General features: G+C 33.1%; 1 protein-coding gene across 1 annotated transcript; it reads left to right on the forward strand.

The window, feature by feature from the left end:
• Window positions 1-5,716: 5,716 nt before the first annotated feature.
• Window positions 5,717-18,846, forward strand: LOC130048194 (uncharacterized; the record flags this gene model as incomplete). The annotated part of the gene is made up of 4 exons (XM_056144562.1): window positions 5,717-5,783; window positions 17,126-17,198; window positions 17,612-17,811; window positions 17,978-18,846. Coding segments are annotated over 4 exons (1,209 nt in total), but the record flags the coding sequence as incomplete, so codon positions are not given.
• Window positions 18,847-19,186: the final 340 nt, after the last annotated feature.

The raw sequence follows: 19,186 nt of genomic DNA on the forward strand, positions 1-19,186 counted from the left end.
AAATAATTGCACATATAATTACACAAAGTCAGGATATATACAACTGACTGACCTTGATCAATCTTTACTTATAAACTAAAGATTATCACCACTCTATATACCAATGCAATTAACATTTATAACACATGTACATGTATGTCACATTACTGCAAATAGTATAAACTTACCCCAAATAGGGACAAATATGCAAGTCTAGTACTCATCAGATACAGGGCCACACACTTGTATACAACCTTGCAAGAAATAAATTACCAGTGTAACCACAAATTGAGCATCAAGCACACCTTTGCACATAAGTTTAAACATATTTAAATATATCATATCTGATCAATTACGCATCTTAGTAAATGACATAGTGCAGGAATGTTAAATAAACAAACATGACTGCACAGAGAATGTTCTCTTTTTTCTAACTTAAGCATCGAAAATAAATTATTTCATCAAAAATAACATTACAACCTTAAATCACCATATACAGGTGACTCTCGATGGCTCTAACTTCGATCTCTCGATCTCTTGAAGTGAAATCATGGTCCCTATTTGTCTCTCTATATAACAAAGCAAATTTACCATCGATCTCTCGAACGTTCGATCTCTCGAAGTTTTCGATCTCTCGAAGTGAAGTTGGGTCCCGTAAAACACATTTCATTGTTTTTTACTCTCGATTTCTCGAAGTGGTGGTAGCGTATACCCACCCTTACACAAGCGTGTAATAATATCCGCTTGGACCTTACCTGGATTTTGTTGAATGCCGGAGGGGTAATTAGGTGTTTACATAGGTGAAACATCGCCGGTGCTTCTTTGTGGAGGTGACACACGTGAGTATATAATTGGCTAATTGGTCAGTTTACACCTTGCGCTGGGGTTTTGAGTTGTGAGGATTAAAATTAAATATGATCCGACTATGAATGAAATCTAGAATTTGTTTTGACGTGACAACGAAAGAGTAAGTTTTATACATAATTTAGAGATCTACCGACTGTTAAATTTCTCGAGTTTGTTTTTTGTGTAAAGTTACTCTAAAACATCGTTTTACTCATTCGTTAGAATGTTTGTTTTGGGTAGAGCGACATAACATTGTGCTCTGTTTAATTTGCGATAGTAAAGCGTCATCTGAACTTGGTTTTGTATGCCTATTTAAGCATGATTAAAGAGCAAATAAATTCATAAACTTTGAAATGTTTTTATAAATGCAAAATACGGTGTTTTATTTTGATATCAAAGTACCTGACGAATATGAAGGGAAACATGTCAAAACGATATCATATGATCTTGTTGGTATACATTTCCGGTTACTGTAAAATCTTAACCATACCGGCGAACCTTCAATTTCCGAATTTCAATCTCTTGAACTATCGATCTCTCGAAGTTTTATCAAGGTCCCTTGAACTTCGAGTTATCGAGAGTCACCTGTAGTATTTTGACTTGTAGTAATGCACAATGAAAATATAAACTCACAATGTTGGAAACAACTTGCAGTGCTATCAGCGCTCGTCATAACAATTCTCCATCAAATTTCGTGCAAATCTCTTTTAATTATATCACGTGAGGACCGGAGATCAACTTGGAATTGATCAAAAATTACTAAAATACATTAAACATTACATATACTTTCATTTCTCACAATTACTTGAAATATGAAATATATATATAATATAAAGTATGGAATTATTTATATTTACACAAGTTTGACATGGTTGTTTATTGCTAAAAATAGATGTATAAAATACCCTCCATAACAAAGTGTAGCAGGACAAAGAGAGATAACTCTATTGTAAAAATCACCACATCACATTCTTCCCTGCTAAGTATTTTGCTTTCCACATCAAAAACTGTAAAATGTTGTTGTTGTTTTTTTTAAATTACATGATGAATATATACACAAATAACATGCATTTTAAATATATATATATATATGCAACACTCAAGCTTTAAACACATGACCACAAATATATCATGGACGTTCAATTGCTTTAATAATGATAATAGTTGCAATTCTCCTGAATGAAAAAGAATATGCATGATTTCAAACAGAATGATACAGAAACTTTTCTCCTATAAGAATAATACAGCACACTGAATGAAAAAACAAAATGAATGACATAAATTATTTACCAAAAGTCAATGTCGCCATCGTCACATATTACACAAAGATTTTCCCGTGTTTCCAGAACAAATTTCGGCATCTTATTTGGATTTGAATGCTTGCCTGCTGTCGTCCTTACCGATCTGCGCATTGGAATGTGCTTCCCTGCTTTTTTGTTCCATCTCCTTCAGAATTTTCAGGATTTCCACTGAATTCACCAGATTCACATTTTTTCTTAGATTCACATTTTTCGCGAGAATCACATTTTTCATGAGAATGACATTTTTCACTGGAAATTTCTGTTGGATATTCTTGAATGTGAACGTCTGGTTGATCATCTGAAGAAAGAAATTGTGGTTCTGTATGTGGAGTAAATTTATCCTGATGTTGCGGATAAAGAGCCGACCATCCACTCCCCTCGTTTTTTCAATGATGTCCACAGAATTGTCTTTGTTATCCAATTCACAAAGTTCTCTAGTATCCAACAATTCTGTTCTTGTTATTGTTTTCTTTCCCCCAGAACCATCTAACCATTGTATAGAATACACATTGTTGTCACGTTTTTCGATTACTTTATAGGGTGTAGAATTCCAATGATCTTGAATTTTGTTCCTGCCCATAACATGGTTCCTCAGCAACACAATGGATCCTACCGGAATTGATTTTTCTTTAGCATTAACATTATGACGATCTCTTCTGGTTTCTGCATTTTTCTCTATGTTGTCAGCAGCTAACTTCATCATTTCCTGCATTTTTTTTCTTATGCTCTGGATTCCATCCATCAACATCTTGATTATCTTCAGAATTAAGGAGCAAGTCCAAAGGTAAAAGTGGATTTCGTTCAAACATTAAATAATACCGCGACAAGCCAGTAGATGCATGTGGCGTTGCATTATAAATGTAAGTCATCTCTGCTAGGTATTCAGGCTATCGCTTCTTCTTCTGCGGTGTTAATGTTTTCAATCGGTCATGCAATGTTCGATTATATCTCTCACATTGACCATTCCCCATGGCATGATACGGAGTTGTCCTCGACTTTTGGATGTTGTAAATTTTACATAACTCCTTCACTACATCACTTTCAAAATTTTATCCCCTATCGGAATGAATTCTATTCGGTATGCAATATTTCCAGAACCAGTCTTCAACTAGTACTTTTGCAACCTTAACTGCCTTTTGATTAGATGTAGTTATAGCCTGTGTGAATTTGGTAAACACATCTGTTATGATAAGCACGTTTTCCTTTCCATCACTAGATTTCTCAAGAAGAGTAAAATCTATGGTAACTATTTCCAACGGCTTATGCGCAACCATACTTCACATGAGCGGTTTAACAGTTGGAACTGAAACTTTGGCAATCATACAACGTTCATATTTCTTTATCCAATGTTGTATATCAGAATACATTCCTGGCCAAAAACATATCTTAACAAGCGCAAAAGTTCTCTCAATCCCTTGATGACCAGCAAAATTATGTAGAAATTGTAATACTTCATGTTTCATGGATTCTGGAGTTACTAGCTGCAAAAATTCCCCATCCAAGTCCTGACATTTCTTAAAAAGAACACAATCTTTAAGGAGTAATTTATTCCATTTATGAAGTAATTTCCTCGCAATGGGTGGCTCCTTTCCAATCAATCTTAATGTTGGTTTGTATCCTTTCTTTAACCATGATAAAACAGTGGCTAATGAAATATCTTCTGACTGTTGTTTTGCCAATTCTTCCTTGGAAAACTCTGGAAACATCTTGGTTGCTACAAACTTCGAGTCCTCAATGGAATGATCTTTTAGCTGCGTACTCTGAACATCAGTTAAACCTGTATTTTTCACCACGTCTGTCAAAATTTCCTATGACAAATTACATTTTGAATCACGAAAACACTCTTCTACTGTGATTTCCTTCATCGCCATGTTCTCATGTACAGTATTTCTACTCAGTGCATCTGCATTTCTATGAGCGCCCGGATCTACATGTAAATTTGATCTCGAAGTCAAATTGTGCTAACTGAGCAGCCCATCTCATTTCTGTTGATCCCAGCTTTGCGGTCTTGAAATGACTTAATGGATTGTTGTCTGTATACCCAATAAATTTTCCTCCCAGTAAATAGTCTCTGAATTTTTCTGTAATTGCCCATTTCATGCTGAGTAATTTTAATTTCATCGAGCTGTAATTTGTCGTGTTGGACGAAGACTTCTTGACGCATACGCAATAACGACTCGACCTCTATCCCGATCTTGAGATACAACTGCACCCAATGCATCATAACTAGCGTCAATTTCCACAATAAACTTCTGCTTGAAGTCCGGGTATCCTAGTACTGGTGTTGATGTCAGTCCTTTCTTTAACATCATGGATGCACGGTCACAATCTTCATTCCATCGAGTACAGAAAGAATCATCTAACATTCATTTAGTTTGTTTGATCTTCTTGTCTTGTTTCATTAGAATAACATGCAATAGTGAAGCTATCTTACTAAAGTTCTGCACAAACTTACGGTAATAAGAGCACAATCCTAGGAATGAACGCAATTTCTTCTCTGTTTTTGGTCTAGTCTAGTTGTAATGGCAGTTATCTTATCAGGATCAGTTTCAATGCCTTTGCTGGAAATTGTGTGTCCTAAATACTTGACTTCTCGTTTGAAAAAATTACATTTCTTTGGATTTTTCAAACCATGTTGGGGAAGTCTGGTAAACACAAAATAGACACATTGCTTCTTCAACAAAAATGGAAAAAGGAAATAGTCATATCTAGTGATCAGTCATCCAAAAACTTACTTTGTTAAACACCACTCTGATTCCACACACAAGTACTCTGAAGTTGAAATAAAAATATATGCTAGAGTTCCTCATAAACTATATCTTCGTGGTCTTTGGTTATCAGGTCTTCCAACAGTCTGTTGGAATTCCCATGGGCACAAATTGTGCTCCTTTACTAGCTGACCTGTTTCTAAATTCATATGAGGCAGAATTTATTCAAAACGTCTACGTGAGAAGAGAAAATCTCTTGATGTGGCCTTCAATTCGACATTTAGATATATCGATGACGTTTTGTCTATCAACATTATTAATTTTCATTCATATGTCGATTCGATATATCCCTGTGAGCTCGAAATAAAATACACCACATAGTCCTCCATTTCTGAAAGTAGACATTAACGGCAAACTGACAACTCAACTTTATAACAAACGGGATGATTTCAGCTTCTCCATCGTCAACTTCCCATATGTATGTAGCAATATTCTATTATCACCTGCATATGGTGTTTATATCTCTCAACTGACCCATACGCAAAATCTTGTTCTGCGTATAGTCAGTTTTTAAATCGAGGCAAGCTATTGACAAACAAGTTGATGGTAGAGGGGTTTCAACAGTCTCGATTGAAGTCAGCATTTCGCAAATTCTATGGTCGTTATAACAATCTAGTTCGTCAATACAACCTTTATATATATATATATATATATATATATATATATATATATATATATATATATATAATAATAATAATAATAATAATAACTTGATCATTGTCTATAATTTATCCATACCTCTTGTAATGTTTATGCTAAAGTAAATTTGAGTAACCAATTCAATTAAAAATATTTCTGAACAATAAATGCATCATCTTACTCATTTTTGTAACATTTCAGCTCGTGTATCAGCAATTTTACAAGTTGACTTCTGCTGGGGAAGTAGATACTTTAAGGGGGCCGGATTCAGTTATTTCTGCCCTAGAGATTTTTATCAAATTTGTATCATTGATGAGTTGTACTTTTGACATTTTATTAAGAAAAAAAAAATGATTTTGCCCGTACAGTATTGTGTAGGGGTCGTCTCAAAATATCAGCACCTTTACTATGGGACCTTATGGGATTTTCTTCGAAAATAAAGAATTTTTCATATTTTTGCCCTAGAGTTTTCAATCTTTTCAATGTATGTGAAAGTCTTAGACATATTTGACAATATAATGAAATAAAATCAACATGTCCCCGTTTAGAAAGACCAAGGAACCATCTCAAAGTTTCCTCCCTGTGACATTTTTGGCTCTTATAAAACATTATTAGGCAAAATTTTGAAGACGAAACCCCATAATTTTGTTTGTAACTTCCTCAATTCATAGGGACTCACCAAATCTATCAAAATAATCTATTGGGTGTGTATCGTGATAGAAAATGAAATCTGAAGATTGATTAGGGAACGTTTCAAAGTTTTCATTTGAGAATCTACTTATTATATAGTTGTAACTTCTGCATATATCAACAAATTTATTAATGAATAAGTCATCTGTTTCATTCATTAGATAATTTCATGTTTAAACACCTTTAATTTTGTAATGACTGATAAAATAAGAATATTATGGTGTACATGTATACGGTTCAAAGGGACTATCTCAACGTTTAATTTCCTTTTCAGTCAACTTTTTCCCTTATATTATTCATCAATATTGGGCCAAATTTGTTGGATGAAAGGGCGTATCATTTTGTTTGCAATTTGCTCATTCCATAGGAACTTACTTATGCTCTTTTAAAATTTATTTTGTATGGATCATGATGAAAAATAAATCTGGGGAATTGCTTAACCCTCTCTCTACCGTATCGGTCAATATGACCGATAGCGCGTAAAAACAGGGCTACGCAAAAGGATTGTCTATAAATCTTTGAAACTACGGACGTGATATATATATGTTTTATATATCATATTTTTGGAAATTTTCTATATTTTTTAACTATGCAAAAATCAATTGAATAAATAAAACCATTAAATTAAAAAAAGCATTTAAAATGAAGGATGACTTCGTCTAAATATGACGCAACGCTTTGTCGCAAGGCAATTTCCCCCCTCGCTATGATTTTTTTTATTTTCCCTATGAATGGAATATTTTTTATATTTTTGAGAAGCATATATTCCCTGCTTTCAGTACATATAAAAATTATTTTTAATGCCTGGCAAAGTTATAAGAAAATAGCAATTTTTTGCACATATACGTTGTTTTACGATTTTATTTCTCAATGTTTAAACAGATCGGCGTTTTATCTATATTTATATATGGAAATAGGGAAAAGTAAATACATCCTGTAAAAGTAGAGGAAATGTTCTTTTTGATGGACCCTTATTCATATTATAATTCTCGGTAGTTTTTATATTACGATAAAATGAAATTGGGACATGCTGCGCGGTTTTCTTAAAAATTAGCGACAAATCGACGTCGCTAAAAGCAATCGACGCGCGTCGCACAATAAAGTGGTGAAAACTATTTGTATTGTCATCTTTTAGTAAATTCAGTAGCTGTTGATACACTAAAACAACATACATACATGTATGAAATAATCAGCCAGGTATATCTGCTTTTTAAAAAAAGAGAGCATAAAACCAATATTGGTTTTTAACAGTTACACAACCTACAAATGTACATGTAACTTCATAAAACACCTATTGAGAATATTACATCGGCAGATTGAATTTAAAAAAGATAAATAAAGTACTTCAAATTCAGATATAAACGTTATATTTGTTCGGAATAGTAATAATTTTTTTCTCTGCCAAAGAAAGAAAACAAAAAAGAAGTTCGCCTATATATAGCCTGTATACTTTTATTTTTCCGTGATCCGGATCGCGGGCCTCGCGGGGTTTTCTGAAAGTGTGCACGGAGAACACACGTGTTTCCGTTTCAACGAAAACAACACAGCTTCACCGTGACTGTCACAACGAACGCTTGTATTTTACATCTTTAAAACGACCTGATGTCAGAAGTAGAAGATGCCCTGGATCTCCTGTTGCAGGATGACCCAAACCATCATGCATTCAGTATAAATACGTACATGTAAGTTGATGTAGCCACATAGGCCGACTAAAAAGAAAAAAAAATGTGGTTTTGTCATGTTATGAAAAATTCACGATTAATTAACCGCAATTTGATGCCATGGTTTGTCGTTTCATGAAAGAAAATATTTATATTTTATGATATCTAAAACTAGTTAATAACACCCTGTCCGGGTCCGGCAGTTTGATTAACACCCCCCCCCTTTCCCCAGAATTATCTCCTTACGTGACGCGCGAGTGTAAGAAGGGGGTGTATTTAGTGTATAATGGGATGGGGTGGTTTTAATCAGACTGGGCATTCACGACCGCTGGTGAGAAGGCTATTTTCCAAGTTTTTTCCATGTTTATAAAAGAAATGATCTTTCTATGAAAAGAAAACACAATCTGTTAGGAAAACACACTTTGCATTATTGTGATGATAGAATTTATTATCATAATTTGAATTATTTTCTTTATTCTGTAACAGAAATAAAAACAAAATGTGTGTTTGGGCCAAAATGGGGGTGGGTTAACATCAATCAAAGTCTGATTATGACAGGCTAATGAAAAATCATATTGATTTCTCTTTTATCCAAATGCATGTATTTTATATACACTTAGTAGCTTATGACCATAAATTACATGTGATCCATACATGCTGGTACTTTTATGCTATGAACTGATGGGCATGTGTCCCCTTCTTGTCCACAGGGGCTCGGTTGTCAGATATTGAAGTTTTGTATTATATGTTCCCGAATAATAAATTATATAAATAAAATCCACCACCAAAATCCGCTTTTTTAGAGGTTTTAAAAAAGGTGTATCATGTGTACATTAAAAAAAGTACTTTAATATATATTTATATAATTTATTATTTATTATCATGCAAAACTTCAATTTATTATTCGGGAACAAATAATACAAAACTTCAATATCTGACAACCGAGCCCCTGTGTTCTTGCCGGCCTCCTCCGTGGCCGAGTGGTTAGAGCATTGCGCTCAAAATCACACGGCCTCTCACCTCTGTCGGCGCGGGTTCGAATCCCATTCACACCGGTAAGTGAGAAAGTTTTCCCAGTTTACTTTTGAAAGATCGATGGTCTCTCCCCAGGTATCTGGGTTCTCTCTTCCACCAATAAAAAAAACTGGGTGCCACCAGATAACTGAAAAATTGTTGAGTTTGGCAGAAAACATCAATCAATCAATCCCCTTCTTGCCTAGATTTTCTCTAATTTCGACTAAATCCACAGCCCATCAGAGTACCATACAAGGGGATTTAGACACTGGGTACCATTAAGAAGCAATTCAATTCAACTTTTATATCTGGGGTCATTCACTTTCCCTCAGAGTTTCAGTATTTTCGCTGGACCCTGTAGCTTTTAACTTGAATTTCTTCAGTATTTGCCCTCGTGTATAATATATGCTAGGCATAATGCAGATACCTACATGATACATTTTTTTTCATTACCCACTCTGCTACTCTCGCAATGTATAATAAAATATTCGATTCATTTCTAACACATGTATGCAATCCCTTACCTTATCTTTAAATAAATTTGAGTAAATAAATTTAAGTGCGAAACTGTTCCATGCTACCGTGAAACTTAGATTTTGCTTTTTAAACATAAACCAACAATTCTTAATTGTAATTTCTTTTCTTCTTTAAAAAGGGTATTGACATCCCAATATTTAGTAGGAAGTTCCCAGGTATCATCCGCTAGCGACATTCTACTGACAAATCCAGACATGCATTGGAAGGATGCTGATATGGAGGACACAGGAACACCTGATCCCAGAACTGTGGCATTTCATTCGGGGTGACAACCTGGCTTTCAGTTGGTATGACTCTTTGAGGTTGAATATAGGGTTAAATCAGTATAAATTTGATTAACATTCAAATAAATCCAGATAATACATTCACAATTGGAATCATGGCATTATGGTACACTGATATGTGTGTACCATTTTACTGTTGTTTTGTTTTTGTTTTTGTTTTGCTGCATAACTAGGGATCGTATACATATAAAATGAGACAGAACAATTTCTAATTAGTTTCTAATTATAAGGTATGACACGTTTTAAGATATGGTGGCCAATACTGATTTTATTTGCAATTTTCTTTCAGATATGGGACCCTATTATTCGGAGAACTGGATTTTATGAAGCTGTCTTTGACAGAAGATTTGGTTTTCTCCATCTGTGTTGCCACCAACCATTATGCTGAGATGGTCATATCTAGGGGGAAGGGTTGCCATATACTTCCCAAGGAAGTTTGCAGCCTCTCACTGAAGAGGAACTGTACAGGTATTACTAGTTTAAAAACCAATATTGTGGCAGTGATTTCCAGTTTCAAAAGAATAATAAAATGCATAGTAAAAAGATTACCTTTACCAAAATTAATCTGGCTGTGAATGTAACTCATTTATTAAATGTGTACTACAATTACCTCTGATATAATTTCATAAGTAATTAAATGCATACTTTTCAGAGGGCCTTGATTATCGAAAACATTTACAGAGCCAATTTGAGTATTCAAAAGCTTTGACAATACATTAGTATTTAGGACTAAGTATTAAGAAATACTTTTTTTTCCAGATTTTTGTGCATTTTCTTATACACGCCTGCTGTGAAGTTCCAGTCGATAGACAGATATTGGTCAACGCATGCCCCTGTCGGAACAACTCGTTATCAAGAATTATGTCTAGAAATAGTTTTCAAGAGGTTGAATATAAGAACATTTTTGTTAAATATGATGCAAGTACATTTAAATCTAGTGATTGAAAGTAAGAGCTTGTTTCATGACGATTACGACTTCTGATAGTCTGAAATAGATATACCCGTTACATGTAATAATGATTTTGTGTGCGTGATTTAGATGTTTCTTTGAATCTGGGATACTTGATAATTGTAGTGCATGACTAACTTCCATATGATCGGGAAAATAAATTAGCTATATGCATGTTTGATATAGAATAAGGAAACATCAGGAAATAGTTATAAATCTCAGAAAAGTTAAAAGAATCACAAGATTATATTCTCAAAACTTTACAAATATATTTTTCGAACTCATGAGTAATAACTACAACGCTACTTTATAAATGATACTATCAAAAGTTTAACCATTAGGCCTACCAATGGCTCCATGCATAATTCAACTATGGAAAAATATACATAGCAAGGCCAGAGAACATAATTAAAATCATCAGGTCGTTAAGTTTACTATTCGGGGGGAGGGGGGGTATACATAGCAAGGCCAGAGAACATAATTAAAATCATCAGGTCGTTAAGTTTACTATTTACTGCCATTTTGTACCTATATACTCGAAATCTCTATGAAGTGTATTGTTTTACCCAACAACATTTACAATATAGATGTGATCTGAAATATATAAATTACAGAATTTGTAATTGGAAAACGTGTGCACTATACCCATAGTCTGATTATATAGGAATGAGATATTTATTAGAGGATCTACCAACAAAATATAGGACTACCGTGCACAATAAAACTGTTAAAACACTCCCTCCTCTTTGTCATCAGAACAGCAATCTTCATCATTTTAATAACGTACGTATACAATATTTCGAAATACGGATTGCATTGTACTAAAAGTTACATTGATCTTTTGATAGAAAATAAATTATTTTAGTGAGAATGAGATGCTTTGAATACACAAAAAGTGCGTCACAATGCATGTTGAGTATGACGCAATGTGAGGTTAAAGTATGACGTCAGCATTAAGTATGGTTCCATGTAAAAATCAGGCAGAGGGTGATAAGTCGACCGTCAGGGATCGAGCCGATACTTATATATATAGTAACATTGTTTATAGGAAATCATTCGGTGATAATATTTTTTTCATATGACGCACCTTCACAGAGCTGTGTTACTAAAAATAGAATGCCCATGTTTTGACCAAAATTGACTCATAAAAATGCTATATATTCTTAAAGGTTTTGTTAAATGAAAAGATCATACATTTTCAAATGGCTTATATAAAATGAAGAAGAAGGCTACTGTTTACGAATTTCTGTTGTCATAGTGAGTATTTGTTATGTGTTACCATGGTAACCGTTGCTGTAGTTAACGAAAGGATTTTCTAACGGAAAAACATTCCAACTTTAAGACCATTTTTCTCGAAACAGCAAACACTTTCAAAAAGGTTTTATAATTAGACAGATAAAGTACATGCTATTGAATAATTTTTACTCAATATTTTTTTTGAAAGTTTTTACTGTACTCGGAAAAAAATAATTATGAAGATTGTGAAAAATGGCGGGAAAATAATATATTTTCATGTTTTTAAGTTTTCTTCTACTTACAAACTGTTCAACAAGTACACTTTTCTGTCATGTTCTAGTAATTATCATATTTATAAATATCTAAAATGATCTTCTTTATGTGTTTACATACCATAATGATATGTCTATAGATGTAAATGCAAGAAACGATGCATAGCATTTTGGGTCGGGATCGAAAGTCCATTTATTATTAACCCATTTCTTTCAGATTTCCTCAGGTTTTTGTAAACAACTTATTAGACCGGTCTTTATAGGATATTTTGCACTGAATGGCGAGTTTAACTTGCAAGTATTTTTGGCTGGATAGTTGTGAGTGTGTGGGTAATCAACAGATTAAAGAAAAAATGCTTGGTTGGCAATTGTTTTTCATTTTGAAATTCACCTATCAACAACTCTTGTGAGGCTGGTCAACGACGTACGTTGTAGGTTGCTCGAATGACAAGAGATTGGCATTATAGTCCCAAGTATAAAGAGAATGAATGTCCATGTTCTTTTAAAACGTATATCTTTAGAAAAACAAAACTGAAAATACATTGAACATGTTCAAGGGAATCCTATGATAAAACATTAAGACATAATTTATCAACTTTTGTGTTTCACCCTAAATAATTCATTGAAAATATCTTTTATTTGAAAAATCATTTTGAATTCATTTTTGCTCTGTGTAATATGAAATTTAAAACATTTATTACAAAGCATCTGGACATTTAAAACTTTGGCTAACAATTCTAGAAACATGATATGGCTCAAATTTTAAAATAAACTTTTTAGCACTTGATTTCCATATGAATCCTTTGTAAGAATGGAACAAAAACTTTTAGTGAAATGTACGTTTTTACAGTCGTATAATATATATGTTTGTTCAGGAAAAAATAATAATAAGAACAGAAACTGCAGACATTTGTGTCATTAATATTGTAAAATTTGGACAGTTTATATTGACTTTATATAATTTCATGAAAATACATGTAATGTAGAAATGGGATTGTTTTAAAATTCAATAATGTAGTTTAAAAAATGTAAGTTGACTCATTTATCATGTTTATGGCACTATCTTTTACCAAGTATGATTACAGGTTGCTTTCAGATGACAAAACAACTGTTTTACATAATCCATGTAGATATTAGTGTCTGTAAAGTGAATTGAAAATGAATTCTTAATTATTTCATCAATACATTCCATTATCTATAAGATTTTTTAACAGTTGCAACTTGTAAGTTTAGATCCTTTATAAACTGTATACTGAAAAATGTACACGGAAGAGTTCTTTGAAGCTTAAAATTTTTATTTCAAAGTCAAACTTTTTTAAAAGTGTAACCCCAAACAAGGCATAAACATGATAAAGGAACAAATGAGCACATAAATATATTTGTTACGAACATATTTACAAAACGGAGGCGGATCCAGAAAAAAATATAAGGGTGGGAATGGAGGGGTTGTGACTCGTGTATTTACCTTCTCCATCCAAAAAGGGGTGGGTGAAGAGCCCAAAACTTGCATAAAATAGACCATTTGAGCTATTCTATGATGCATCACATTATACATGTATTTTTGCATGTCAACACAACTTCATTACACAATTCAACCCATTGGTGTTTAATTTTTTCATAAGTTGTTTCCCTTTCGAATTTAGGTACATTAGAAATTTCAGTTGAAATAATTTGAATAAACACCATATATAAGAATGCTTTCATGTTTATATGACAATTTGTCATTTATTTCTTCATAAAGTTTTGATATTTTGTTTGGATTCAATATTCTAGACTGTCTTGATGTTCAACATTGAATTTATGGACTCCTTTGCTTTCCTTTTGTAATAGTGTCTTGTACTTTCACTTGGTTTGATTGATTTTCCTCCTGTTACCACTTTAAGTATGTCCTTGGGTTTTGCACCTACAATACAATAAGATAGACACTGATTTTCAGGACACAAGAATTTACTTATTTTTCTCTCCTCAATATACATGTATAATATATATTTCTCTAGTTTTTGAGAATGTTTGAACATTTTATATCATAACAATTTCAATTAAAAAATAAAGTACACACCTCAGAGCCTAGTAGTCATAGTACACATTGATATTTAAATTATACATGTAGTTAGAAAGAATAAAATACTAAAACAGCATATAAAACTTTTGAAAACAAGAAATGCTTAAAGAAACTTGTATATGGCATTGAGAAGGTGTTCCAAATATTCTAAATCAGTGACAAGTAGGTTCAGGTACTAGTCAGGGCAACAGCTGTATCAGGTTTTGAGTCTGGTTTCTGAGTGACCAATATTTTCCTATAATGGTGGGTTGGGGGTTGGTTGACTTTGACCTCATTATCAGAAGGGGTCATATAGTGCTTGTATATCAGGATTATTATATAATACTGCACTACCAAGTTTGAGGTTTATAAAACATTTACACTGTAGATTCATTGGTACATATGTGCTACATGTATTTACAGTTATGTATTTACCACAGAGGTTTCCAATGCATGTAGTGATAGTAATGACTCTCCATGATGCTGGTATGAAAACTTTAAAGAAATATACATTAGTTAATGACTTGATCTTTGTTATATTTATATATTATTATTAGAAATATAAATTCAAGAACCCATGCATTGACCAGTCCCCATGACCATATCAAATTGAGGCAGACTTTAAATAGTAATATAATAGATATCTAATAAAAATGTCAAGAAGACTCAACTTATTGATTGATATGAAGATTTATAATCAACATTATGAATTGTTTTACAATAAAATGGAATTCTTTAAAAAACTACAGACCCTAAATATTTTCTTTGATATGTCTAATAGTATGCATATGTTTTTAAAATATGAATTCCGATTTGTCAAGAGCTGAATGGTGACCACTAAAAGAAATGATTTTGTGCATATGAAATAATATTTAAAAAATTTGTGTGTGTTTATATAGAATACATTGAAGGAAAAAACAATGATGTGTATATAAAATAAATTGAAGAAAAAAAATCCAATCCATCCTGCGATTTGAACCCGGTACCTCCGGCATACTAATCCAGATACCTTACCACTTGACTATCTGTGATTTGAAATGAGGAGGAATACATTATACACTAAGCATTGCATCTCAAAAAGTCATATCATGTCTTAAATTTTTATATGCAAATTCGACTGAAATCTACATGTAGTACATAAAACCACACTCTTTTGAAATGATACCTACTCCTACTGATCCTCAGTTAGGCATAATCTAGATTTCTATCTGAGACAAGAGGCGTTTGTGTGGAGGATACGTAGATGTCTGCTATTAATATTATTGCAGACAATTACAAATGAAACATGCCGTCGATTAGCCTAGGCCTAAAACATATCATAGCGTTACTGTTGAAAGTATGACTTTTTGAAACAAGGGAGGGGGTGTCATCTGTACACAGTCGTCTCATACAATGCTACATTGTATAATACAACATTCGTTATGATTTTTATGCTAGTAATAATAAATATTGCGAATTTTGACTTATTAAATATGTAAATCACACCATTTGAAATTACCGTAATGCGCCGACTTGGTGACATGTCATATAAGAAATGTTGCTCGGTCTTCGTTGTCGGCTGCTCCATACACGTTCTATCTTCAGTGACGGCATATGCATCAATGTATTTCTGACACTCTCCGAAGGTAAATATATTCGTTTCCTTTAGATGAGGCTTGAGGGTAGATCACACTCTGTCGGAATATTGTCCTACACGGCATTCAGTTTTGGATCCGCCATATTCCGCGCACTTAGTGTGTTGACAACGCAGCGCCTCTAGCTATCATCGAGGTTAAATTCAAGAACGATAACCGAAATTGCATTAAAATCGAAACATTTAGAGAGGTTTTAAAATGTTATATTGAAACTTTCAAAAAAAATATTTATTTCAGAGCATGCATTTTTTATTTGTTTAATGTTATATAATGATATATTTTCATACCCGCTTTGCTGTTTTTAGATTTCAAAGGGATTACAAGTAGTGTTTTGTATAGATTTGCACTGAGCGTGAATTCTCCATGTTCATAATTATCTGTCCATAGTTTTGGAACAAGGCGAAATAAATCAAAACTACTTTGTATATTTGCTAAACATATTACGGTGAGTTAGTATGCTAAGTTTGGGTTCATTTCGTGAACATGGACTTATCACGAAAATGCGGTTTTGCCTGATTTTTACGTGGAACCATACTTAATACTATAGTGTAGAATCTTTGTTGGTTTTTTTTTAATGAGAAACAAGTGTTCTACAATAGATTTGCGTCAAATTTTATTAACTATTAATCTATTATCTTCGATATCGCTATTATTTTTCCATTTTGGATTTTTCTTTCCTTGTAAACTAGAACAGAGGATACACTTAAGAAATTTATTTTGAACAATATATGCAATCTAAAATAACTGACATTGTGTTTAAATCATGTCATGTATATCACTTCTTTTTTTTTTTTTTTTGATGATGATGTATTCATACATTTGTGTGTATTTTCATGCTGCCCCACGAAGGCCCTTGACGTTTGGAAATAAGATATGAACATGTAGGGGAAAATATACATGTATATACATGCGTATGATAACACATATTAAAATAAATGATCTAGCTGACTTTATCTTTGAACATCGGTCGACGTCGAACTTTTTTTCTATAGATAATTTCTTTTTTGTAATATCCCCATGTGTTCAAACCACTGGGAAATATTGTCTGACGTCTGCTCTGGTCTTCTTAAGTTGTAAAACCACTTTTTAAACAAATTTTTCTTATTATCTTTAGAATTTACTATATTTGAACATGAATTAACAGTCCTTTAGTTTTTTATTTAAAAAACATCGTATTTGTTAAAATATCTAGAGTTCAATTTTTACGACTTCATGAAAGTGAAACGATGCGCAACAACTGCGCAGAACGCGAACATTCGAATTGTACTCGGCCTCGTTAAGTCAGCAGCGAAATGTTGTTCACAGAGTAGATGTCCATGGTGGCGATGAAGTCATTCAGAAGTACAGGTATCAATAACTTTGTATTAATTTCATGTACATCGACATGGAAATAAGTTAATAGCTAGAAGTGCATTACTTATTAGATGCTTTTCAACACACTAATACTTTAAATTTAAAAAAGACATAAAAACCATACAAACTGACCCTATCAGTAGCAATACCAACTATAATTTGATGAATAATAAACAATGTTTTTCTTTTAAGTGTGTGCAAAATTATCATTATAATTATGGATGTTGAAATTAAAGAAGGGAAAACATTTCACAAAGGACCACTCTGCTTGAAAAAAAAATGCTAGTGTGCTTGGTGAGGTTTCTAGGAACACCAGGAAAAGTGGGTGGGTGGGTGTGCCTTACCTGCTCACTAAGACATTTCTATTTTTTTTTTATAGATTTACTGATTTTTTATTTTTGTATTAGAGCTCACTATGCATTTCTGATGGACTGCTTGGATGCCTTCACCGCAGGAGCATGCCTACATCTTCTGGACATGGAGAATTTGGATTTTGAACCGAACCGAAAACAAGAGATTTTTGAGACCAAATCTGCAGAAGACAAGATCAAGTTTATTCGTCAGATTGCCAAGGATATACTTGGTAGATATGTAAACCTTAGTGATGGTAATATATTACTTAGAAGATAAAGCAATCCTTGACCAGATTGATGTGAAATACTGTTAGATAATTATGAGTATTTTAACATGTACATGTTGTAGTTAATATTTATGTACCACATATTCTAAGCATTTAAAATTTTTCAGATGGGTTGTTTTCCGTATTTTGGTAGATTGTGGTCGATTGTCAGAGAAAGTTCAAGAACTAGATGTCAAAAGTCAACAAATCCGAGACATGTTTGACCATGAATTACAGAAATATATCTGTATCTCTTGTGAAAAGGAATATAAAAAAGTAGGTCACCTAAAGAGACACCTGAAAGAGAAACATTTGTGGGATTTTAGTGAGAATGATGCAGGAGAGGCGAAACCTGATCGGATTGGTCTATACAGAGCTTCATTGATGAAATGTTTGCTATTGCTGAAAGACACCAATGATGGATATTGTATGGGTGATGGTGACAGGATAATGGCCAATGCCAAGTTCCAAATGCTACTTTCAGGTGTAACTCATCACACAAAATATCAGATCTGGTTGTTTCGCTTCTTAGCCTATTACCATTGCATACTGAGTCCCAGAGATGCTTATGAATATAAATGGAACTGTACAGCAAATCGTTCTGGTGGCAACAGACACAACATACCAAACGACAATTTGGTCGAAATCATGGTCCACAGATTAAAAGAAAAAGTGCGCACACAAGGAGCAAATGTTACTTATGAAAGTGCAAGAAAGGCAGCCCTATCACTTCAGATCCATGATCAAATCAAGTGCAATATGATGCAAGAGTTCAAAATGAAGCCTAAAGGGACATCGCGGACTGAGACATCAAAAAAGGTCAATGTAGAATTAATGATTGATGAATTGAAGAAAGCTGAAATATTTGACTATTTGCCTGGAAGGCAATTCAACGCCTTTTCTTCCTTTCAGGACTTATTCTCAAGGGTTAAAGTTGTAGACTTGCATAAATGGATTCAAAGCCAAAAAAAACATTATCATATGAGCTTGTTTAGAAAGATTATGAAGGAGCAAAACCATTAAATTTGATGTACCTAGACATTTTTAATTAGAAACTACTTTATATGTTGAAATCATACAGTAAATGTAAAAGATTTTCTAATTAGATTGTGATTTATTTTTTAACAAAACAAAGCAGGGCTCTGGCACTAACGATATTAAAAATACATAATTAGAACTAGGAAATTAAAGTAACAGTATTTTAAGGAAATTTCGATTCAACTTGGACAAGCATTCAGGACATGTTGAATTTTCTGAGTTTATTATCCATCAATTTGGAATTATTGACATGATCCTAAAGGAAAAAAGTGTGTGCAAAGCATTTTGAAGTGGGAACAAGCAATCCAAATTTTAACAGCCCTGT

The sequence above is a fragment of the Ostrea edulis genome, chromosome 1 (assembly GCF_947568905.1).
Source record: "Ostrea edulis chromosome 1, xbOstEdul1.1, whole genome shotgun sequence".
NCBI lineage: Eukaryota > Metazoa > Mollusca > Bivalvia > Ostreida > Ostreidae > Ostrea > Ostrea edulis.